Below are 24948 nucleotides of genomic sequence, written 5' to 3'. Positions count from 1 at the left end.
CCATATTGGGCAATGTTAATCATTCTGTGGCCTAAGTGTAGCTTTTTCCTCTGTATGCAAAACAACATCCACATCTCTTGGCTTCTAGACATGCCACCTAAACATGACTTTGCTTTAGCTCAAGTACACCTCTGTTTGCCAAATATTTCCCCATGTGAACTTGTGAGAACAGGCTGTCTGAATGTAGACCGCATGGAGCACCTAAAAGTCGAGCTGAATGAATTGTTCTGGTTTTATATTTTGAAAATTGAGATAGTTATCCACCTGTGAGGTCAGTGCTGTAAAAAACTATTTGTCCACTTCCAAATGTCCCCAATTATTACATACTTGTCACCCTCAGTATTTTCTGATCTTTAAGCAAAATGTAATATTAGACAATGAGAACCTGAGTAAACACATTATACAGATTCTGAATCATTCCTGCATGTACTTAACACAAAACGTGTAAACTCAGCTTTGACTATAGTTAACACTAATATCCCATCACCCCATGTCAGGTTCATTGGGAGTCCTCATATTGTGGAGCTGGTATAGGTGATCCTATATCTGCCTCTGACATGTTGGGAGCACTATGTTCAGTGGCTCTACAGGTTCAGGAATAATTTTTTCCTAAAATTTTTCTAAAATGAAAATACCAGTGATCTGCTTCCTTGACCCCTGTTAGTCTAATAAAGTACGAAGTAAAATGATGGAGTTACAGGGTAAGTTTGACAGGTCATAAAAGTATGATGCTCTAGGCATGAGTCTGATTCCTGCTACCCATATTGAAGGTGGCCATACACATTAGATAAATGTTGACTGAAAACGCTGGTGGGATCCCAGTACCAGATTTCGGGGGAGTTGGGCATGTTAAATTTCAACATATCAGTTTTTTGTTTTCAAGAGACATAACCCACTCCAAGAGTTGTCTGGCATAGGTTTACTCCACCGTCCCTACCGAGAACACATGTATGCCTGGCTGAGTGGAGAATGGTCGGTTGGGGGTCAGGAGAAATAGTTGTCAGCTATTTAAAGTTTATTGCCACCTATATACTGAGAACAAAAAAAAACTCAGGTCCCCTTTCTCTTTGGAGAGTTTCTGGCCAAATCTCTGGCTGCCAACGGGGACATGGGGCCTCTGACCAATGGTGGTAGCGCTAGAAGCCAGACTTCCATTTATCACACTTTTAAAACTTGTCCTAATTAAAAACCTCATAAAAGGGGAAAAAGAATGGATTGTCATGAGATAGCCCAATTCACTTTTTTATTTTTCAGCACACAAGGATATCCAGCCTATATTACTTGTGTTAAAGAGCAACTGGCCCTTAAAATAAATGTGCACTTGTTATCTTCTGCAGTTTGATGAGTGACCAACAGCTTCTCAGCCAAGAAAAGCCTACAAGGGCACACAGTGAACTGAAAACATTATGACCACCATGTCCAAATGATTGTTGGAGGTCTTGATGGTCGTTAGGGGTCACATACTAATGTGGGGATTTGGTATACTTCTTTAATAAATAATGACAGTTTAGACATTTACAAGTTGTATTATCTGTTTACTTGCATTGTCTACATTTTGAGTAAAGATCAGATACATTTGGTGTGACACTTATGTTGTGTGGATATTACTTTGTGACTGTAATTGTCTTGTTTTATTCTGCAGCATGGGTATGAGTCATGACGATGACCAGCCATCTTGTGCTGGTCGTTCACACATAATGTCTGGAGAGTGGGTTAAAGGTCGGAGCCCAAGTGATCTCTCATGGTCAACCTGCAGTCGTGAGGAGCTGGAGAACTTCCTGAAGTGAGTTTATCTTCATAAGATGTGCTTATAGCAGCTGTCTCCACCTTCTGAATAGATTCCTCTTAAATCATCGATGAATGTGTTAGAAAAGTATAAAATTTGGTGGTAAAATGGCCACATACAGTAGATGGCCATAGTGTATTGGGTTCGATACACCCCAGTTAAGTAGTTGCAAAATGTCTTCATGACCAGAGGAAAAAGTACTTCTTGATTCCACAAATGAAGACATCAAAATGCAGACAACATTTCAGGCTTTTAAAGTATTGAAGACAAAAATCAGGTAGTCCCAATAATTGGCCCCTGTGGCACTCCCAATTTCAAATCAAACATAAACCTTCAAGAAATGAAGGGGGGGTGAATTAAAACCTAATTTTTACTAAGTAAGCAATAAAAAGTGTCGCAAAAACACCATTAATGTAGTACATCCATCAAGCATGGCATGCTATATATATTTTCTTTAATTATGTTTTCTATTAGTCTGGTCTACTGCAATTTCTTAAACCACTACAGTTTAGTCTCTGAATGGATACCCTTTTCTTCTCCCCTGATGAGTTATCATTGAGAAAAACGTGCCACGTCGGGATTGGGCACTAGGGACTCTAGTTTAGGGAATTGGCCGTGTTTAGGGGCATGTATCCAGACAGGGTCCCCCCTTTCGGGGCGGGTGCTCTGTGTAGATAGGTAGGACCTAACTAGCTCCCTCCCTCCTTGTTAGGGTCAACTAGGGACTGGCTACTATGTCTATGATGTACGCTACACAGACTCCAGGACCTTCTGAGTAATCCTCCACTGGATCCTATCTGAATGACTCTCAGTGGACCTGGTCCCTGGCTCGAATTTTTAATTTGAGTAACAGATCTACATTGGATCTGGTAAGACAGTTCAAATATAATTTATTCTGGACATCTTTTTTGTGATTACTACCAATCACTGGGGTACGCACGATTATTGGGAATTCCCCCCCAGCTATATTCCTTGATGGATGTACTACATTAAAGAAAACTTGTCACCAGGATTTTGTGCATAGAGCTGGGGACATGGGCTGCTAGATGGCCGCTAGCACATCTGCAATACCCAGTCCCCACAGCTCTTTGTGCTTTTATTGTGTTAAAAAAACAGAGAGCTGTGGGGACTGGGTATTGCAGATGTGCTAGCGGCCATCTAGCAGCCCATGTCCCCAGCTCTATGCACAAAATCCTGGTGACAGGTTTCCTTTAATGGTGTTTTTTTCGACACTTTTTATTGCATACTTAGTAAAAGTTACGTTTTAATTCATATTCCCCCTTCATTTCTTGAAGGTTTATGTTTCCTTTAAAGAATTGGCCATCATTGCTTTCACTGGCAGAGGTCATAGTATGGCCCACATCTGTGCTCTTGATAGACCAGTCTTGCTTCCAAATTAGGGTGAGAAGAAAACAATTGGAGCTTCATAGGCCATCAGTATAAAGAGGCCAATTCAAGATGGTCGGTAATGTGGACACAAGAATCTGAAAGTATTATCATTCACCAAGGTCTGTGAATGGAGGTAGCCAGACATTCTGCCAGAGGATGCAGAAGAAAATGTGCTTTCCAGAAGAAGAAATGATAGACTGTGAACTAATGATTGCTTTGGAGTTTGTCACTTGTAGCGAGCAGTGCAGACTACAAAGGGACCTACTTTACTTTTGCATCCTCTTGCATCTGGTAGTTAGGCCTATTTCCAGACACAGTGGATGTCTTTAGAAGTCAGGAAAACGTATTAAAAAAAAGCTAAGACAATCATTGACTAAGTTAAAAATTCATCTACAATATATAGAATATTGCAAAGTGCACATTATTATCAGCTGATAAAGAAATACTGAAAAATTAATCAGCACTGGATTTGGACCTGTTTATATTAAAAAAGTAGTATTGAGAGTGGACATTCACTTTATTCTTGCTTATTCTGTACAACTGTATATAACGGTTTATGTAATTTTCAGTATACTCTGCATTGTAAGTGAGGAATTCATTTCTTTATTACTGGTATTTTCCACTTTGGACTTAATACGTAGGTCTCATTGTATTGTGCTGAACCTCACAGTCATTTGAATTTCATACAGGTCCAAAGTGAGCTCATGTCTGCTAGTGACAGACCCTCGCAGTCATCATGCCGTCAGGCTTCCCCATAAGCTGCCTGGGATGCATTACAGTGCCAGCGAGCAGTGCCAGATCCTGTTTGGCAGCAACGCCACCTTCTGCAAAAACATGGAGGTGAGAGAGTAAAGGAAGGGACCATGGAACTTCTGGTCAGTAAATGTGGTATAGTCATATACTTTGACATTTCATGAGATTTCTCTTTCTGTTGTATTATCTGCTTGCTTCCGTGTATGCTGTTTTTACTGCTATTTTGAACTACATTATTTTCCCATATATCAAGAAGAAGCTGCCGATTTGCCTTGTTAAAAGAGAAGTTTAGCCAGAAGTGGATTTATCGTCTAAAGTACTAAGAGGCCGGGGGGTCAGGTAGTTGGGTAACTACATGAGGGGCAGAGAAAGCAATGGGATCCGATCCCTAGTACTCGAGTGTGCTCAGTCTACCACATAAGTCATCTGTATTATAAGTGCCAATAAAGCAACCAACACATTTAAAATGGATAATACTAAAGATTTCATTAATAGCCTCTTAAATATAAATACTTTTAAAGTATAGGTATTTGTACCTATGAAACTGATTGACCTGTTGCATATGCGCTTGGCAGCTGAAGGCATCTGTGTTGGTCCCATGTTCATATCTGCTCTCACTGCTGAGTAAAATGAAGTTTTCATATATGCAAATGAGCCTCTAGGAGCAACGGGGGCGTTGCCATTACACCAAGAGACTTTGCTCTCTCCACAACTGCCACTTTCCCTGCACTTTGATTGATAAAGCCAGGCAGTGTAAATGTCAATCAAAGTGGAGATGGTGGAGCAGTTGCAGAGAATGTGGGGCCTCTAAGTGTAACGACAACGCCCCCATTGCTCCTAGAGGCTCATTTGCATATATTAAAACATCATTTTTCTCAGCAATGCAGGCACATATGGAGATGGGACCCACACAGACGTCTTCAGCTGCCAAGTGCACATGTAACAGGTCAGCCAGTGTCATAGGTACAAATCTGCTGACGGATTTGAACGGTGCATTCTAAACTCAGGATCCTCAGGTGTATCACATTTTGTGATAGCTCAGCAGGTGGACTGAGAAAATTACATTGTCCTGATATCCCTCTAACATCCAGAACCTCAAGCTATTACACCAAAGAAAATGGGACCCACTCTCCATAAATACTGACAGTTCGGCCGTGACACGCTTGAGACGTGGCCAAGCAAGCTACCGTGGTATTCTATTAGCTCTTTTTTTGCAACATGTGGATGATATTTCTTACAATCTCATCCTCTTTGATATTACTGTACAGTGCTGTAGATTTGCCACAAAACTTTGCAACATCAAATCCACAGTGTATCCACCAAGTGTGAACTGCCTAATAGTGGCACCCACTGCTCCTCCTTTCCCTTCTTTAGCTGTCGCCGCCAAATAATACTTCTTACTTGTAGTATCATCGCTCCAAGCTCAGTCCTCTCTGCCCTGAAAGACACTTGTCTCCGATAATACAGTATAGGTTACTTTACCTCCTCCATTAGGGCAGCCCATTGTAAAGATTATGAAGCATTGCTACTTTCCCACTTGCGTTTTGGGCGGATCCGTCATGGATCTGCAAAAACGGATCCGTTGGCTCAGTTTCGTCTGCAGGCAGCGTTTTGTTGTCCGCCTCCAGAGCGGAATGGTGACGGAACAGAGGCAAACTGATGCATTCTGAGCGGATCCTTTTCCATTCAGAATGCATTAGGGCAAAACTGATCCGTTTTGGACCGCTTGTGAGAGCCCTGAACGGATCTCGGAAACGGAAAGCCAAAATGCGAGTGTGAAAGTAGCCTTAAAACTCAAGCACTTCCCTAAATATATTCTTGAAATTGAATTTAGTATCTCAGTAATTTATAGGTCTCCAAACATCGCGCTGCGGTCCTTGGACCCACCAGAGGAGAATATCCCATCCATTAAGAGCATGTCCATGTCCACTTTTAATTTTATTGTCATCTTTGTTATCACTGCTCATCAGCAATCAGTGTCTAATAGGTTGTCTTCTACTGGACCTTTGTTATCTTTTCTTTCCATCAGTTCTAGCCAACTTCAGCCTGATATGATATCCATGTAATATGAAGTTTTCTTTTACAAATTCGGTTTCTCCACTTCTTTGTTCCTGGCTCTCGCAGGGACAGCTAGAGTCGCCTGCCTCTTATGCAAGAACTGAAGAACATCTGCAGTGCTTACATAACATTTATTGCTTGATTTTGCACTAGTGTTCTCATAGACACCCAAGCATAGGTGAGATGTAGTGAGGGTTATAGACAGTGACAAGTTTCTCAGATTCTTAGTGGTGAAGCTGGAGGACAACCTAAATAAGTCACTTGTATCTCTGACATTGCTTCCAGCAATGTGCTTTGCATTTATCCTCCCACGTCACAAGCCGTTGTGCCATGGAATTCTGCTATTTCCTAATTAAAGAGACTGCAGTTTGCTGAACTAATAATCTCATGTGCAGTAAGAGTAGATTTTTCAGCCTCGTTCTGTCTGCATCTTATTTTTTAGGTTTTTGGTTTTATAATATCTATATTTCTTTGTTTTGGCAGAACAACCGTATTTACGGTCCGCTTCCGATCCACATTTTTTGCAGATTTTTTGGGATGCGGAGCCATTCATTTCAATGGGGCCGCAAAAGATGCGAACAGCACACTGTGTGATGTCTACATCCGTAAGTCTGTTCCACGGCCCCGCAAAAAAGATAGAACATGTCCTGTTTTTGTCCGTTTTGCAGAAAAAGATAAGACATTTCTACAGGAATTTGAAAAAAACAGTGACATGTACATGGCTGGGATCCGTATTTTGTGGATCTGAAATTTTTGGATACGGTCATACATGTGATGTCTAAAAAGAAAGAAACTGCAGGTTTCTATTGTAAAAAAGTACGGTAAATATGAGCACAGGCTTAACTCGCACAAATAATTTTCACATTTTAGGAGGTGTTCCGCACTCAGGGTTTAGGCAGCCCTGCACATTTTTTATAATCTACATCAGAAAAATTTCATAAAATATACCCAAAATCTACAGTAGCTCTTAACTGGCATAGATTTCAGTTCTGGTGCATTGACAGCTCGTGATGCGCCACTGTCTGAGGACGTGTGCTCCTCTAATAATTGTGGAGCATTTGATACCAGTGGATCACAATTTACGACTGATGTATAAAACACAGGTCTTAATAAATCGTACAGTTTTATGTGAAAAAGTAAAGACAGCTTGTAATCTTTTTTTTTAATTAATTTTTAACATACTGTATGTAAAAGGGGTTTTCCAAATGTTTTATACTGATGACCTATCCTAGGCCTGTGACTCCACGTTCATAGGTCTCATGGCCTGGGCGCAGCTCAGTCCCATTCAAGTGAATGGGGCTCAACTGTGATATCAAACACAGTCGCTATGGGTCATCAGTATTGGGCTGGGGCTACATGATGACATGTGTTGCGAGACTATTTGACGCAGTAATGTTGCGTGACACATTTTATAATGGTAGTCTATGGTGTCGAACTGCTACATGCTGTGACTGCGACTCGACAGTCCCAATAACCCCATCCAAGATGGATTTTTGTGCGACTGTCGTGTCACAGTCGCAGCATGTCGCAGTGCAACACAATAGACTACAATTATAAAATATGTTGCGCAACATTAATGCGACATGAATGTCATACTGTAGTTGTACCCTATATGTCGCCGTTTAGCCCTAGCCTACGATTATTGCCTGACCCCTCGGTGCGTCACATCGGTGTCTCTGAACCCCATGGGTTAACTGCCAACTACCCCGGGAGTGTATCAAGAGGTAGTGGCCTGGTGGCTCCCCTGCAGGGAAGACCAGATCCTTGTCAAAGGGTGAATACCAGGGGACTTTCAGAATAACGCCCTTAGAAGTTGCCCACAGCCATGTTGGTACAGTAGGCTCACACCCACTGCCCATTGCAGACATATAACTGAACAAGGAACAATAAGCAGTATTTGAAACAATTCATTAAACATTAAATTTGCAGTTATACTATTTATGCCAGTGGAAAAAGTAAGTAATACCTGGCATGTACCGTACTTGTTTGGCAGAAATACCCTTTACCAGGAGTTTATTATACCTCTCTTCCCGTCTCCGATCCATCTCTTGAATGTTTTGGTCCAGAAAGAACAACAGTGCAAGACTTTAAGTTTGCCCATGAACACAAAAACGTCTGTAAGGCTACTTTCACACTAGCGGAAGTCCGCTCCGGCCCCATTCACTATAATGAGGGTGGTCCGGCCGCAGAACGGCCAACATGCCGAGAGGCGGCCAGAATAAAACTACAACACGCTGCGGTTTTTGTCCGGCTGCCTCTTGGCATGTTTGCCGTGCTGCGGCTGGACCTCCATTATAGTGAAGGGGGCCGAAGCGGACTTCCATCAGCACTGTGGACTTGCGGTAGCTAGTGTGAAAGTAGCCTAACAGTGTGCTCAGGGCAGACAAGGGAAATACAGGCTTACATAACATGTTAGACGAAAAACAGAAAAAAACATTTAACCAGAAAAACCTGATACCAACGTTAAAGCATGATGATGGAAATGTTATAGTTCAGGGCTGCTTCCCTGCTGTCCACCATAAAATCCAAGATGGATTCTATTTGGTATATTGTATATTGAATTCTTTTTATACCATCTGTCTGGAAGAATTAAACTCCCCGAAAGTGGGCTTTCCAACATGACAATGACCTTAAAGGGCATCTGTCAGCAGATTTGTACATATGACACTGACTGAAAGCATCTGTGTTGGTCCCATGTTCATATGTGCCCGCACTGCTGAGAAAAATGGTGTTGTAATATATGCAAATGAGCCTCTAGGAGCAACGGGGGCGTTGCCATTACTCTTAGAGACTCTGCTCTCTCTCCAACTGCCACGCCCATTACGCTTTATTGACAGGGCCAGGTAGGTGTGATTACATTTATACTGCCTGGCTCTGTTGTTCCTAGAGGCTTATTTGCATATATTAAAACATCATTTTTCTCAGCAGTGTGGGCACATATAACATAGTAACATAGTTTGTATGCCTGAAAAAAGACATCTGTCCATCCAGTTCGGCCTGTTATCCTGCAAGTTGATCCAGAGGAAGGCAAAAAAAAAAACTGTGTGGGGTAGAAGACAATTTCCCTCACTTAAGGGGAAAAAATTCCTTTCCGACTCCAATCAGGCAATCAGAATAACTCCCTGAATCAACGACCCCTCTCTAGTAGCTATAGCCTGTAATATTATTACACTCCAGAAATACATACAGGCTCCTCTTGAATTCCTTTATTGTACTCACCATCACCACCTCCTCAGGCAGAGAGTTCCATAGTCTCACTGCTCTTACCGTAAAGAATCCTCTTCTATGTTTGTGTACAAACCTTCTTTCCTCCAGACGCAGAGGATGTCCCCTCATCACAGACACAGTCCTGGGGATAAATAGATGATGGGAGAGATCCCTGATATATTTATACATAGTTTTTAGATCTCCCCTCAGTCGTCTTTTTTTCTAAAGTGAATAACCCTAATTTTGATAATCTTTCTCGGTACTGTAGTTGCCCCATTCCAGTTATTACTTTAGTTGCCCTCCTCTGAACCCTCTCCAGCTCTGCTATGTCTGCCTTGTTTACAGGAGCCCAGAACTGTACACAGTACTCCATGTGTGGCCTAACTAGTGATTTGTAAAGTGGTAGGACTATGTTCTCATCATGGGCATCTATGCCCCTTCTGATGCAACCCATTATCTTATTGGCCTTGGCAGCAGCTGCCTGACACTGGTTTCTACAGCTTAGTTTGCTGTTCACAAAAATTCTAGGTCCTTTTCCATGTCAGTGTAAGGGCTCATGCACACGACCGGATATATTTTGCGGTCCACAAAAAACGGATCCGCAAAAAATACAGATGACATCCGTGTGAATTCCGTATTTTGAGGAACAGCTGGCCCCTAATAAAACCCTACTATCCAAGTCCGTAATGCAGCCAACAATAGGACATGTTCTACTTTTTTGCAGAATGGAAATACCCACATACGGAAACTGAATGCACACAGAGTAACTTCCATTTTTTTTGCGGACCCATTGAAGTGAATGGTTCCGCATACGGTCCGCAAAAAGAACGGAACGGACACGGAAAGAAAATATGTTCGTGTGCATGAGCCTTTACCCAGTGTTTTACCATTTAGTACGTACGGGTGACTTGCATTATTCCTTCCCATGTGCATAACCTTACATTTGTCAGTGTTAAACCTCATCTGCCACTTATCTGCCCAAGCCTCCAATCTATCCAGATCCCTCTGTTGTAGTATACTGTCCTCTTACGCGTTAATTACTTTACACAGTTTAGTGTCATCTGCAAAAATGTATATTTTACTATGCAAGCCTTCTACAAGATCATTAATAAATATATTGAAGAGAATAGGGCCCAGTACTGACCCCTGAGGTACCCCACTAGTGAAGGTGACCCAATCTGAGTGTGTACCGTTAATTACCACCCTCTGTTTTCTATCACTGAGCCAGTTACTTACCCACATACAGACGTTTTCTCCCAGTCCAAGCATTCTCATTTTATATACTAACCTTTTATGTGGTACAGTGTCAAATGCTTTGGAGAAGTCCAGATATACGACATCCATTGAACTTACCTCCTCATAGAAACTGATTAAATTAGTTTGACATATGAACATGGGACCAACACAGATGCCTTTGGCTGCCAAGTGCACATGTAACAGGTCAGCCAGTTTCATAGGTACAAATCTGCTGACAGATGCCCTTTAAACCAGTAAATCTGCTTGTTACTTACCTCACCCGAGCTACATCCCACCAAGTGACTGCAGTTCCCGCCAGTGGTCATGTCTGGTTGTGCAGCAGCGACAAGTTCCTTGAACAAGATGACTTTGGACCTTGTGCTCCACTATCCACACAATACAGTTGATTGTCTTCCAGCCTGTATTGTATAAATGGAGAGAGCATGGGAGCTGTTGCGCTAATGGGTGTTGCTACAGCTCCTCTGATTTCTACATTGCTTGTATATTCAGTAAATAGTTATACTATATGAATGTGCTAATTGCTCATTATACAGTTTTGTAATGCACAAGTATAGGTATAAAAAGAGATTAAAAATCTACCTACCAAAATCTATGCATAGTAAGGTTCACTTATTCATGGAGTATAACATATCTAATTAAATATACTATGTAAAGCTGAGTGTATGTATGTGTGTGTGTGTATGTCCGCTTAAGGAATCAGCACTGTTGCATTTAAAATCACGAAATTTGGCACACAGGTACATCAGGTGTCCGGGAAGGTTTTAGATCAGGTCTCAATTCTCTAGCATGTACCATTCCTGAGATATTCCCAAAAAATGCAAATATGGCACAACACATGACCTACATTAGTCATTAGAAGCCTACAGGTCTTTCTCTTCATATCCCAACTGCCATACACACGGTCACATGACCCTTATCAGGGATATCATACACACAGTTTTACTCCAGGTTTCCATAACAATCCAGCCATTTATCTTCACTGCTGTAGGTCAGCTTTAAAGGGGCAGTGCACTGTGGATGACACTGTTAAGGGAGCGGAGTGCTGTGGAGGTCACAGTTCAGGGGGCAGGTAGGGCCACCCTCAAAAGACGGACTTAAAAACCCTGCCCCTAGGTCCCACTAAGCCACGCCACCCGATCTGGTTTGTCCATGCCCCCTCCCACTCCCAAAAAATGAAGGTAAAAATCAACTTCTGTCAGCTGCAGGGGTGGGAGGGTGACTTTCTCCCTGCATCTCACGCTCAAGACAGCACAGTGCTGCTGTCTAAAGTGAGCTGTTCAAAAGGACATCCCTGTGTCCGTCCAGGCCCTGTACTGGACGGAGGACAGGGAGTCTGAAAGCTGGACTGTCCGGCCTAAAACCAGACCTTTGGCCACCCTAGGGGCAGACTGCCATGGAGGTCACAGTAAAGGGGGCGGTCCGCTATGGAGGTCAGTGTTAAGGGGCAGATTGCTGTAGAAGCCATTGTTAAGGGGGTGGGGTGTTGTGGAAATCACTGTAAAGGAGATGGGGTACTGTGCAGGTCACTAATAAAGGGGCAGCCGCTGTGGAGGTCACTGTTAAGGGGGCGGGCACTGTGGAGGTCTCTGTTAAGGGGGCAGGGAATGGTGGAGGTCACAGTTAAGGGGACGGTCCGCTATGGAGGTCAGTGTTAAGGGAGTGGGGTGTTGTGGAAGTCACATTTTAAGTGAACAGAGCACTGTGGAGGTCATTGTTAAAGGGGTGGGGTACAGTGGAGGTCACTGTTAAGGGAGCGGGGTACTGTGGCAGTCAATGTTAAAAGGGTAGTCGCTCTGGAGGCCTCTGTTAAGGGGGCCGGGAATGGTGGAGGTCAGTTAAGGGGACTGTAACCTATGATCAGTGTTAAGGGGCAGGTGCTGTAGAGGTCACTGTTAAGGAGACGGGCCCCTGTGGAGGTCACTGTCAAGGGGGTGGGGTGCTGTGGAACTCACTGTTAAAGGGGCAGGCCGCTGTAAAGGTCAAAGTTAAGGGGGTGGGCTGCTGTGGAGGTCCCATTTTAAGGAGACGGAGCACTGTGTGGGGGGGGGGGCAGTGTTAAGGGGTGGGGGGGGGCTGTAGATGTCACTGTTAGGCCTCATGCACACGACAGTTGTTTTTCTCTGCCTCCGTTCCGTTTTTTTTGCAAATAAGATGGGGACCCATTCATTTCAATGGGTCAGCAAAAAAATGATGATAGTTTATCCGTTTGTGTTCCGCGTCCATTGTCTGTGTTTCCCTTCAGCAAAAAAAATAGTGCATGTCCTACTTTTTTCACATTTGCGGACAAGGATAGGCATTTATTACAAGGGATCTGTGGAAAAAAACAATTCCTCCCAAAAAAACGGATGCCGCATCCGTTTTTTTTTTGCGGATGCACAATTTGCGGACGCAAAAAACAACTGTCATGTGCATGAGGCCTTATAGTGGATACTGTCGATATATTTTAACGACATGCACAAACATTAAATTAAATAGATTAAATATACCCGTGCGAAGCCGGGTCCTTCAGCTAGTAGTAAACTGAAAAGCTAACTGGCACTTTTCCCCTTGCCAACCCCTGAAATTATGTAGTCTTAAAGGGGTTCTGCACTTTGTTTTAACTGATGATATATCCTCTGGATAGATCATCAGCATCTGATCGGTGCGGGTCAGACACCCGGGACCCCCGCCGATCAGCTGTTTGAGAAGGCAGCGGCGCTCCAGTAGCGTCGCGGCCTTCTCACTGTTTACCGCCGGCCCACTGACGTCACGACTAGTATCAACTAGCGTGGGCGGGGCTAAGCTCCATTCAAGTGAACAGAGCTTAGCCCCGCCCACGCTAGTTGATACTAGTCGTGACGTCAGTGGGCAGGCGGTAAACAGGGAGAAGGCCGCGGCGCTACTGGAGCGCCGCTGCCTTCTCAAACAGCTGATCGGAGGGGGTTCCGAGTGTCGGACCCCCGCCGATCAGAAGCTGATGATCTATCCAGAGGATAGATCATCAGTTAAAACAAAGTGCAGAACCCCTTTAAGTCTCTGCTTCCAGGTGTAGGCAGTGAGGCTGTCTGCTAGTTGTGGGTCCCAGCTATTACCCCTTATGATGTAATTACCAACCACACCCTCACCTATGACATCATTCATCATGCATGGCACGTCAGGCTTTGACATTATCCCCTGTGACATCGCACCCATGGTGTCATTACCCACTATGGAGCTGTAAAGGTGATATACACCACTGCTACTGAGTGCAGCAGCAGTTGTCTGGCAGCCGGCGCTCAATTTATCGAGCTGCCTGCCCAACATGTCCTCAACTGTGACATCCTCACCTGCTCAAATGCCATAAAGAGGGCATGTCAGGCAGTGTCAATGACAGTTCTCATTATGTTGTCACTACACCTGTGACATCAGCATATGCACATGGGATTTTACAGAGGACTTACCAGCCAATTGGTATATATTCAAGACACTTTTACATAAGCTAGCAAGAGTTCTACAACGGGAATATTATGTGCATGGCTCTCATTAATCGTTCTAAGTAAATTTGGAGATTGCGGTACAAATATAAATTCACAATTATATAAAAATTCTGCAATATATTTTACTTGAAGTTTCCTGCAACAACTTGGTTTATGTTTCGTCAAATAGGTGTGCTGCTAAGAGCCACTACAAGCAGGGCCGGGCCGACACAGAGGCTGGGGAGGCTCCAGCCTCAGGGCACAGGCCAGCCTCTGGGCGGCAGACAGGCCACTGACCACGTCGCTGCTGCTGCCGCGCCGGCCGCGCTGGAGGACGGAGGGAGTAGTGAGCACTTGGCACTGACTTACGTGCTCCCTCCCCGCTCCGCCTCCTGGCTCGGCCGCTCCGCTGCTCTGGTCTCTGCTCAGTCGTTGCCTGACTGGCTGCGTACAGCGCGCACTTTGACCTGACGCGCTGTACGCAGTCAGGTCACATGTGCGCCCTCTGGAGACCAGGAGCAGTGCGGGCAGCAGCAGGCAGCAGCACAGCACTGTGTCACCACCCAGCCCAGGCCCAAGCAGGGATAGAGTGTGAGAGTCTGCCCTGAAGTAAAGTAAGAGTTCTTAAATAAAGATAATATTCTTTTCCGTCTCATCTGAGGTCTGATCTGAGGCACTTGGGCAAGCTCAGCCTCTGTTGGTGGTGGACCTTGTCCCAGCCCTGACTGCAAGTAGAGTGTCCTCCTTCCTGCTGCAACTTCTAAAAGCAGCTACTGTACGTGAGACATAACACATTGCAGTAGTGCAGTGGTGGCTAACCTCCAGCACTCCAGCTGTTTTGAAACTACAACTCCCAGCATGCATTGTTGCTCTGCTGTTTTCAGAACGCTCATAAAAATGAATGGGGAATGCTGGGAATTGTAGTTTCACAACAGCTAGAGTACCGGAGGTTAGCCACCACGGCAGTAGTGTATGTTGTGTCCCTATGGTGTATTCTGATAAACTTTACTTCTGCACACATTATAACGATGTTAATGTCACTTGTGTGTACAATTTTAATTTCAGCATCTGATGTGTGCTGGTCTGTGGTGTCTGGTAGAAGGAGATGTTTCTTGCAAAACCAAACTGGACCCACCACTGGATGGGACTGAATGTGGAGCAGATAAGGTGAGCATATGTGATGGATTGTAATAAAGTCTGTAAACTTAAAGGGGTTTTCTCATGACTAATGTAAAAAATGAAAATCAGACATCATATAGTACATGACAATCTCTTTCTACCAAAGCTAGAACCAGCCCTGTACCTCACCTGGATCCAGAGATCTCCACATTCATTGCTCTGCTAGATTTATATCAAGCTGAGAGCTCAAGGGGAGTGTCTTTTCTGCTGCAGATAAGGGGGCGTGTCTAAGCTCTCCCTATCACCGCTAAGGGGGTGTGTCCGTGCTCTTCTTATCACAGCTCAGGGGGCAGTTGAAGGATGAAAGGCCTTCTCAGTGAGCAGGTCAAAGAAATAAGAAAAAAAACTGCAGGTGGCGCTATACCGATTACATTTTATTGAATAATTGAGTGGCTATGCTAAAATTTTAATCACATGCAATTACAAAAGTATTCAGATGCTGGTGCTGGTTTGAAAAGCGTGAATTATTTTTCGTGAGACAACCCTTTAAAACAACCCCCTCACATTAAAAATGCAGTCCAGTGCACAGTCAGTATGTTATAGAGCAGGAGGACCTGAGCGGACTGATAGCTAGTTTTGGGAATAGATTCAGTAAAACTTGTCAGTTATTTTTCTACCTCTCCACTCTTTCTGGGCGGAGGAGTCCAGTGGGCGGACCTACTTAGTAACTGCCAGCCTTCCCTGTGTGAGTATGCATACAGAGATAGCTGTCAGTTACTAAATAGGACCTACTGGACTCCTAAGCCCTGAATGAGCAGAAGTTTAAATGAGAAGTAATACTGGAGCTTTTCTATAAAAGCTGTGTATCAATTGCTCTGCTCCTCCTGCTGTGTAACACGATCAGATTAGACTGTATGTTCAACAGTTTCCCTTTAAATGTGAAAACAATTTGGTATGATATCACAAACTATAGATACTCTTTGCATTTAACTTTGCATTTAAGCTGTCCTGCTATTTAAAGGCTATTGATGCCCACGGAGCAATTTTTTTTAATGACTGCATTATACTCAATTTGGTCTAAAAAATATATATTTTTAAATTGGTCTTTGTTGATCATTTTCAGCAGTTTTTGTGATACAAGGGTTAAATTTCTGTCTATTTGCAGACTGTCACTTTCTGATCACATTGAGTCCTGTCAGCTCCTGTGTAGCTCTTATCTCTAATCTCCTTACCTCATAAACATTCATTATGGCTAAATCCTTATCAAACTGATAAGAATATGGCTTAAATTAGTGTTTATGAGCTGCCAAGAATTTAGAGAGAAGGGTCGGGGCTTCTATCTGATGGGACTCACTGTGAGCAGAAAGCCTGCTAGTCTACAAATAGACAGAGATTGACGTCTATCCAGAGAAAAGGGATAGAAATTTTTAATGACGACCAAATGAAAAAATGATTTGTAGCCCAAAATGGGTAGAATGCTCCCAAAGGTGTTCATAGCCTTTAAGCTATTTTCACACATGTCTTAGGAGCTTCTGTTGAGGATTTTGTTGGCCATTCAGATATTTGTGACGGCAATAATCTCTCAGTCTGCTGCACTGTTCTAACCATGAAAAATAGTAGAACTAAGGGTCCAAATAAGTTCATAGAGATCGGCCCTTCAGATATTGGCTTCCGTTACAAGCCTTCACTGCATCAGCATCTCTGAAGTAGCTGAGGCCATCATTTACATGAGACATATATGAATGAATACTGAATCTGGCTAAAGAGGAGACACACAATAATGAAGATCAGGTATTACCTCAAATACTTAGACATTTCTCAGGCAAGTGCATGCAGATTACTCTGATCCAGAAGGAAGAAAACTGTCTCTCTACTGCCACCTATAGGCAGCTACCATGTAAGTCAATGTCTGACCCATAATAGAGCCTTGAACCATGACTAGCGATGTTAGCCAACCCAGACCCTTATTTAGTTAGGCTAATATCCCAAGTCATGTGTCATTGATCTTTAATGGGTTAGACAGTGACTTACAGTGTAGCTAGCTATAGGAATCACTGGAGAAACTGATTTTTTCATTCTGAATAAGAACAAATTTTCATACTCTTTCCCCCGTGGAGCATTAATTGTAAGACTCCATAGCCCAGCTGAATCTCTTCAATGACACCAGCACCACTGAGAGCTCAGACAAGTGCCTTACGGCTCGGGTGCGGACCCATTCACTTCAATGGGGCCGCAAAAGATGCGGACAGCACTCCGTGTGCTGTCCGCATTCGTTGCTCCGTTCCGAGGCCCCGCAAAAAAAATATAGCATGTCCTATTCTTGTCCGTTTTGCGGACAAGAATAGGCATGTCTACAATGGGCCGCCCATTCCGTTCCGCAAATTGTGGAAGGCATACAGGCGGCTTCCGTTTTTTGCGGATCCGCGGTTTGCAGTCCGCAAAAAACAGCATGGTCATGTGCATGAGGCCTTATGCTCATCTAGTTGCTCATAGATCTGTAAGCGGTCATGCAGGGCCAATACTATACATTTTGTTTGGATAGTCCAGTCAGTGTTGGGAATTTGTATTACAGTGGTGCAGAGCTGGGGAGTGTGTGAGCAAGACCCCGATCCCTCAGCATGTAGATGGAGACTGGAGTGCATGGAGCCCCTGGAGCATGTGCAGCCGCACTTGTGGAACTGGAGCAAGATTCCGGCAGAGAAAATGTGACAACCCACCGTGAGTGTCTAGTGTGCCATTGCATGTTTCTTATCCCTTCCTCTGGTTTTGTAGTTGTGCTCTCCTACTTATTGGGTTCTCTGCATTTCTTTTGCAGATGTTAATCTCTGTAATGTTTTTTGCATATATCACTATGTCCCCTAGTCTACCTCATACTTTAGTCCACTGTCCCTTATGCCAGTGTCCCTGGCGTACCTGTAACGCCTAAACCTGTCACCTCTCTGACATGCCTGGGGAAGCCTTCTATTCTGCATAAATAATAATTCTAGAGCATCTTTACTTAGATATCTGCATTGTGTGATTTATTCCTCCCGAAGGCGCATGAATGAATTGACAACTGGGGTTCCCCTTTCCTTTGTCAATGTGGTGTCTCTACTGTCTGCATTAATATATCATTAATATCAGTGGTGCAGTAAACAATATGTGTTAAATGGAGAAAAAATATTTTTTTTGCATTTTGGGATTTTTTTTGTTCTGTTTTTAATTTTTTTGAATTTATCAAAGTTAAAGAAAAGAGAATGCTATTCATCAAAAGGCTTAGGAACAAAACAAACAGTAACATTTTTGGAAAATTGCACTTCATTAGGACGTCACTGAGACAAGCACATTTGGCAAACATGTAACACATATGGAGCAACTCATATGGGGAAAGGATGGGAAGGAACCTGCACATCAATCAGTAGTATAGTAGATGATCCTGGGACCCCCACCTCTGAATATCACATCTTTTTATTTAAGAAAACTTGTTGATTTTATGCTTTACCATAATTTAATTTAATTTAGCCTTCAGCCACTCAAGAGGAACAGTACAAGATTTCCTTGTTCCTGCAAAGGAAATTCTCTCTGCCAAGAACACATGTTCTAGAAAGTTGGGGCATATTCAGTATTGGAGCATTGAGAACAACCTGGTCAGGAGTCATCTCCGAACTGATAATTGTGACAGAATAAATTAATAAATTAGACTGTAGACAGTTTAGCAAAGAGTCTTAAAGGGGTTATCCAAAGCTGATGGTGATGGGTCATGTGACGGACCATGTGATGAACGTAGTGACGTCATCAAAGGTCCTATTCTTCACAAAAGAAGACAGAAGAGATGCCGGCTGCGCGAACAAGTGGATTCAGGTGAGTTAAATTATTATATATATTTTTTTAACCCCTCCAGCCCTATTGTACTATGCATTCTGTATTCAGAATGCTATTATTTTCCCTTATAACCATGTTATAAGGGAAAATAATAATGATCGGGTCCCCATCCCGATCGTCACCTAGCAACCGTGCATAAAAATCGCACCGCATCCGCACTTGCTTTCGGATGCTTGCGATTTTCACGCAACCCCATTCATTTCTATGGGGCCTGCGTTACGTGAAAAACGCACAAAGAGGAGCATGCTGCGATTTTCACGCAACGCACAAGTGATGCATGAAAATCACTGCTCGTGTGCACAGCCCCATAGAAATGAATGGGTCAGGATTCAGTGCGGGTGCAATGCGTTCAACTCACGCATTGCACCCGCGCGGAATACTCGCCCGTGTGAAAGGGGCCTAACTAATCTTTTGAATTCTTTGTGTCAATCACATCATGTTTCAGACTGGACATTTACCTGAACATCATCATTGCCTGCTGAGCAATGCTGTTAATACTGTATGTCCTGCTAAGAAAAAAAACAGTCAGAGGTGTCTGGTCGAGCCAAACATACATATGTATGAGAGGATCAGGACAGAAAACTGTTGGCCAAATGAGTGCTCGGCCAACAGATATATCATGTGTATGGCCAGCTTTAATTCTCTCTTTAGGTACCTGACTGTCCTGTGTTCCATAATAGCCAGGTCAACTTCCAGGCCTCCATTACTTTAGACCAGGGATCAGCAATCTCTGGCACTCCAGCTGTTCTGAAACTACAACTCCCAGAATCTTCCTTTGACTTCTATGAGTTACAAGAACAGCTGAGCAAATGTGCATTTTGGGAGTTGTAGTTTCACAGCAGCTGGAGTGCCGAAGGTTGCTGATCCCTCCTTTAGACATTTATCCTTCCTCATATACTCCTTCATTGTCAGAGAGAATGAAGTGGCAATTTTGGTTCCCCTTCTGTCTTTTGTTCCTATGGCATCATTTTACTGTACTGTCTTTTTGAGATCCACCTTCCATCTCTTTCTCATATACTTTTCATATTTGAAGACTTTTTAGACATATCTTTTACACCTATGAAACATTTCCTTCTTTGCAGTACTGTCCATTTTGGGATATCCCCCAAATAACCCCCATATATTTTGTGCCACCATGTTTTCAGTTCTGTGTATGACCTCAATAGCTTGTGTCTAGACTTTTAGTTATAATAAAATGTTACATGGTGAACTCTGTAAGTAGATCACTCTTCTGCTTGGCACCAAGATGACAGGGTACTCCACCGAGCGTTGAGGAGGTAACACCACCTTGAGGATGCTTGGTGAGTGCAGAATGCGTGACTTTTTGATCCTAGGGACAGCAGAGCTTTCCTGTGTTTAGTGAAAATAAAACATTGCTGCTGGCAGCTTCACCCTAACAGTTGTATGAGCCAAGCCCGAAAAAGGGAAATGAGGTGGGGCAAGTGACCCTTCCAAGTACACAGAGACCATATCTTGAAATTGAGCTGTGCCTGCAGTACTAATCAAATGCATGTTGGACAGTGTTGTGGTCCCAGCCAAGCTGCTCGAGGTCATGTCCAGCCCTGGAGATTTCTGCTGGAAGCATAATCTGTATTTCTTATCATGTAACTATTTCTGAAGGCGATTTCTGCAATGCACACACTACAGTATCGTGTACAGGCTTCAGCAGCCATCACTATGATGTCAGGTAGGGTCTCACAGCTGTAAGTCAAGCACAGATACTGGAGCTTTATTTAATAGAGTACCAGGGGTCCCTAGTATTTTTAGTAGAGTACCAGAGGTCCCCAGCATTTTTAATAGCGTACCAGAGGTCCCCAGCATTTCTTTTAAATCAGATTCTTTTTATTGTAATTTGCAGCTCAATAAAATACAATAGGTATAATCAATACAAGTTGTGTCTTCTTATGTTTACAATACACTCAGAATAGAACGTCTATTGCAAGCAATATGAGCAATTACAAAGGTAATTAAGACAATTATTCTGGCCCCCCTCCCATATCTCCCTCCCTTACTATAAGTATAGCCCCCCATTTCCCATTCCCCACCTCGCCACCACCCCCACACTCCAGCATTAGTATACCCGGTAGTAATTATCTGGTAAGACCACCGTTTCCCATCCAAAGACTCCATAACTTATTGAACTTATGAGAGCAACCACGCTTCAAGAATCCCGCTTTCTCATACATCAGAATAGAATAACCTTACTTCGAAATTCCTCCACCCTTGGGGGTCACGATTGAATCCAATTAATTTCCTGGCTACATATAATAGCCTCCCTATTTCAATCCTACCCACCTCGTCTGCACGAACCTCAGCCATATATCCCAAAACGCATACTTTAGGTTCATGAGGAACCCGTATTGAGAAGACTCTCTGAATTAGTTCCAATATACTCGTCCAAAACGTATACAGTCTTGGGCATTGCCACAGCATGTGTAGTAAATCTGCTGGTTCCATCTGGCATCTTGGGCATTTTGCATCTGCACTGACATCAATGCGATGTAAAAACAGTGGCGTTTCGTAGACCCTTTGTATGATAAACAGCTGTGATAGTTTCCCATTTTCATTTAAAGACGATTTCGTTACTGCCTCTAAGATGTCTTCCCATTGTTCCTTAGTTATCTCCCCTACATCTTTCTCCCAAGCTCTCATTCTGGACAGTGGGTGAGATTCCAGAAACTTATCTCGGAGCATTTGGTATATTGTAGATATTATTCCTTTTTTGTCCTCTCCCGAGATCATTAAATGTAGAGATCACGACATTACCGGATTTAGACGTAGTTATATGCGTGCCTTATCTGCAAGTATTGATAGAAGTTCCCTCTTGGTATGTTGTAGATCTCCTGCATGTTAGTAAATGTTCTAAGTACCCCCTTTTCTAATAAATTGCCTATTCTAGTCTATCCAACCCCTGTAATGCTGGCATTGTGCCGCCAGATAATATATCCACGGGTTAGGTAGGGCCAAACCCCAGCCGATTTTGCGTATTGTAGTGTTTCCATCTAGGGTGACCCCTCCGCCATACCAGTTCCCTAAAAATAGTATTGTTCTTCTGGAACTTATGTAATGGTATCCATACCGAGGCATTATGTAATATATATAAGAGTTGAGGCATCATTATCATTTTTAAGAGATTAACTCTCCCCACTACTGACAAAAACAGCTGACACCATGCCTTGGTCTTTTGTTGAAATTTAATGAGTATTGGTATTAAGTTTAGCTCCTCAAAGTCCAATAGATGGGGTGAGATATTAATCCCCAAATATTTAATGCTGTCCACACATGGTATATTGTTCTCTATAGCAGTCGCTGAATTTATATTCAGACCTGAAATTTCCCCAAAGCGGCCAATCAGAGACATGGCTTCGGACAGAGATGCCAACGTGTCCCCTAGAAACAGCAGGGTGTCATCCGCGTACATAGTTACTTTGTTGTGTATCGGGCCATATTGGAAGCCCTTTATTGTTGGCGAACTATGCACTGCTGTCGCTAGCGGTTCAATCGCTATTGCAAATAGCAAAGGGGACAGTGGAAATCCCTGCCGGGTCCCTCTGACTAGCCTAAAAAATAGAGGATACCCCTCCATTAGCTCTAATATACGCTCTTGGGTCCGAATATAGTACTTGTACCCATTAAAACGTTGGCCAAAGCCCATTGTGCGTGTCCCCAGCATTTTCAATAGAGTACCAGAGGTCCCTAGCATTTATAGTAGAGTACCAGAGGTCCCCAGCATTTTGAGGTCCCCAATATTTTTAGTAGAGTACCAGAGGTCCCCAGTATTTTTAGTAGAGTACCAGAGGTCCCCAGTATTTTTTTAGTAGAGTACCAGAGGTCCCCAGTATTTTTAGTCGCGTACCAGAGGTCCTCAGCATTTTAATAGAGTAGAGAACCAGAGGTCCCCACTCTTTTTAGTAGAGAACCAGAGGTCCCCACTCTTTTTAGTAGAGTACCAGATATCCCCAGTATTTTAGTAACCAGAGGTCCTTAGCATTTAGTAGAGGACCAGAGGTTCCCACTCTTTTTAGTAGAGTATCAGAGGTACCTACTCTTTTTAGTGTGTATGTGGGTAAGTAACTGGCTTAGTGATAGAAAACAGAGGGTGGTTATTAATGGTACACACTCAGATTGGGTCACCTTCACTAGTAGGGTACCTCAGGGGTCAGTGTTGGGCCTTATTATTTTTAATATATTAATGATCTTGTAGAAGGCTTGCACAGTAAAATATAAATTTTTTCAGGTGACACTAAACTGTGTAAAGTAATTAACACGGGAGAGGACAGTATACTGCTACAGATGGATCTGACTATGTTGAAGGCTTGGGAAGAGAAGTGGCAGATGAGGTTTAAATGTAAGGTTATGCACATGGGAAGGAATAATGCAAGTCACTCGTACATACTAAATGGTAAAACACTGGGTAACACTGACATGGAAAAGGACTTAGGAATCTTAGTGGACAGCAAACTAAACTGTAGAAACCAGTGTTAGGCAGCTGCTGTCAAGGCAAATAAGATAATGGATTGCATCAAAAGGGGCATAGATGCCCGTGATGAGAACATAGTCCTACCACTTTAAAAATCACTGGTTCTGGGCTCCTGTGAACAAGGCAGACATAGCAGGGCTGGAGAGGGTTCAGAGGAGGGCAACTAAAGTAATAACTGAAATGGGTGGACTACAGTACCCTGAAAGATTATCAAAATTAGGGTTATTCACTTTAGAAAAAAGACGACTGAGGGGAGATCTAATTACAGAGATCTCTCCCATCATCTATTTATCCCCGTGACTGTGATGAGGGGACATCCTCTGTGTCTGGAGGAAAGAAGGTTTGTGAAAAAATATATGTATAGCACGCAAGGAAGAGAATTGACCCCGTGTAAGGGGATCTAACCTTGCAAAGCGAGGTACCTGGGATAGATCAAAAATATATATGTGGTAACCCTTTAAAACATAACGTTTATTCAATCAATCAATCAATAAAATAAGCCCCACCACTGTGAATGGTGAATATGAATACCAGTAGCATACAAGGTGCGTATACACTGTTAGAGACCAAGGGAGGCATAGGAGGTGAAAATGGAAAAGATACAGGATCGGGTCTCTCAGACCTATAGTTGCCCTGCATCTACCTCATAAACAACCCCCTCAATCTCACCCTCAGACTGTCCCTGCGTGCGGCGCCAAAGTGGGCTGCCCGATCATTCGCCCAAAGCAAAAAGAGGTACAGAAAGATGGTAACAACACTGAGCCGTCAAGGCCTTGACGCTCAGGTAAACTAAACAATGAACAAGTTACGTCCCACGCAGGGACAGTCTGAGGGTGAGATTGAGGGGTTGTTTATGAGAAAGAAGGTTTGTACACAAACATAGAATAGGATTCTTTACGGTAAGAGCAGTGAGACTATGGAACTCTCTGCCTGAGGAGGTGGTGATGGGGAATTCACTAAAAGAATTCAAGAGTGTAATAATATTACATGTTATATAGTTACTAGAGATGGGCTGTTGATCTAAGGAGTTATTGCTTGATTGGAGTCAGGAAGGATTTCCCCCCCCCCCCCCCCCCCCCCCCTAAAATCAGGAACATTGGCTTCTACCTTACTGGATCAACTAGCAGGATAACAGGCTAAACTGGAAGGACAGATGTCTTTTTTAAGCTTTACAAACTGTTACTATGTATGTTACCAGAGGTCCAACATTCTACTCAACATTTTTAGTAGAGTACCAGAGGCCCCCAAAATTTTTGTAGAGTACCAAAGGTCCCCAATATTTTAGTAGAGTACCAAAGGTCCCCAATATTTTGCAGGTTGCAAGCTACTTTCTATATTGACTGGTGGTTTTGACCCACATTGAGTATTAAAAAGGGAAAAGCCTATTGATATCATGAGCAAGTGCCATGGCTCTTACTCTAGTGTTTACTGTGACTTGTTTTGTCTCTGGTAACAAGTTTCAGTAGTGACCTCCCTGATACCTTTAGCATCCATGATGTGGTGCCCATTATGGTCCAGTTTACATATTGTGTTTTATGGTGTCTCACATTTAGCATGCTCTAGGTGTGGAAATTGGTGGCAATTTCAATGTGAATGGAGAGGCA

The 24948-nt window shown here is 43.2% G+C and overlaps 1 protein-coding gene across 2 annotated transcripts in view; it reads left to right on the top strand.

The window, feature by feature from the left end:
* ADAMTS17 (ADAM metallopeptidase with thrombospondin type 1 motif 17) overlaps positions 1 to 24948 on the top strand; it is a 259822-nt gene that overhangs the window by 133815 nt on the left and 101059 nt on the right. For both annotated transcript variants that reach the window (XM_040414242.1, XM_040414241.1), the window contains exons 9-12: positions 1643 to 1783; positions 3865 to 4015; positions 14950 to 15051; positions 17576 to 17721. In XM_040414242.1, coding sequence (XP_040270176.1) covers positions 1643 to 1783; positions 3865 to 4015; positions 14950 to 15051; positions 17576 to 17721 — 540 coding nt within the window. The remainder of the gene's footprint in view (positions 1 to 1642; positions 1784 to 3864; positions 4016 to 14949; positions 15052 to 17575; positions 17722 to 24948) is intronic.

The sequence above is a fragment of the Bufo bufo genome, chromosome 1 (genome assembly GCF_905171765.1).
Source record: "Bufo bufo chromosome 1, aBufBuf1.1, whole genome shotgun sequence".
Lineage (NCBI taxonomy): Eukaryota > Metazoa > Chordata > Amphibia > Anura > Bufonidae > Bufo > Bufo bufo.
The sequence above is the reverse complement of the archived record's forward strand: the minus strand, read 5'-3'. Positions and strand labels throughout refer to the sequence as shown.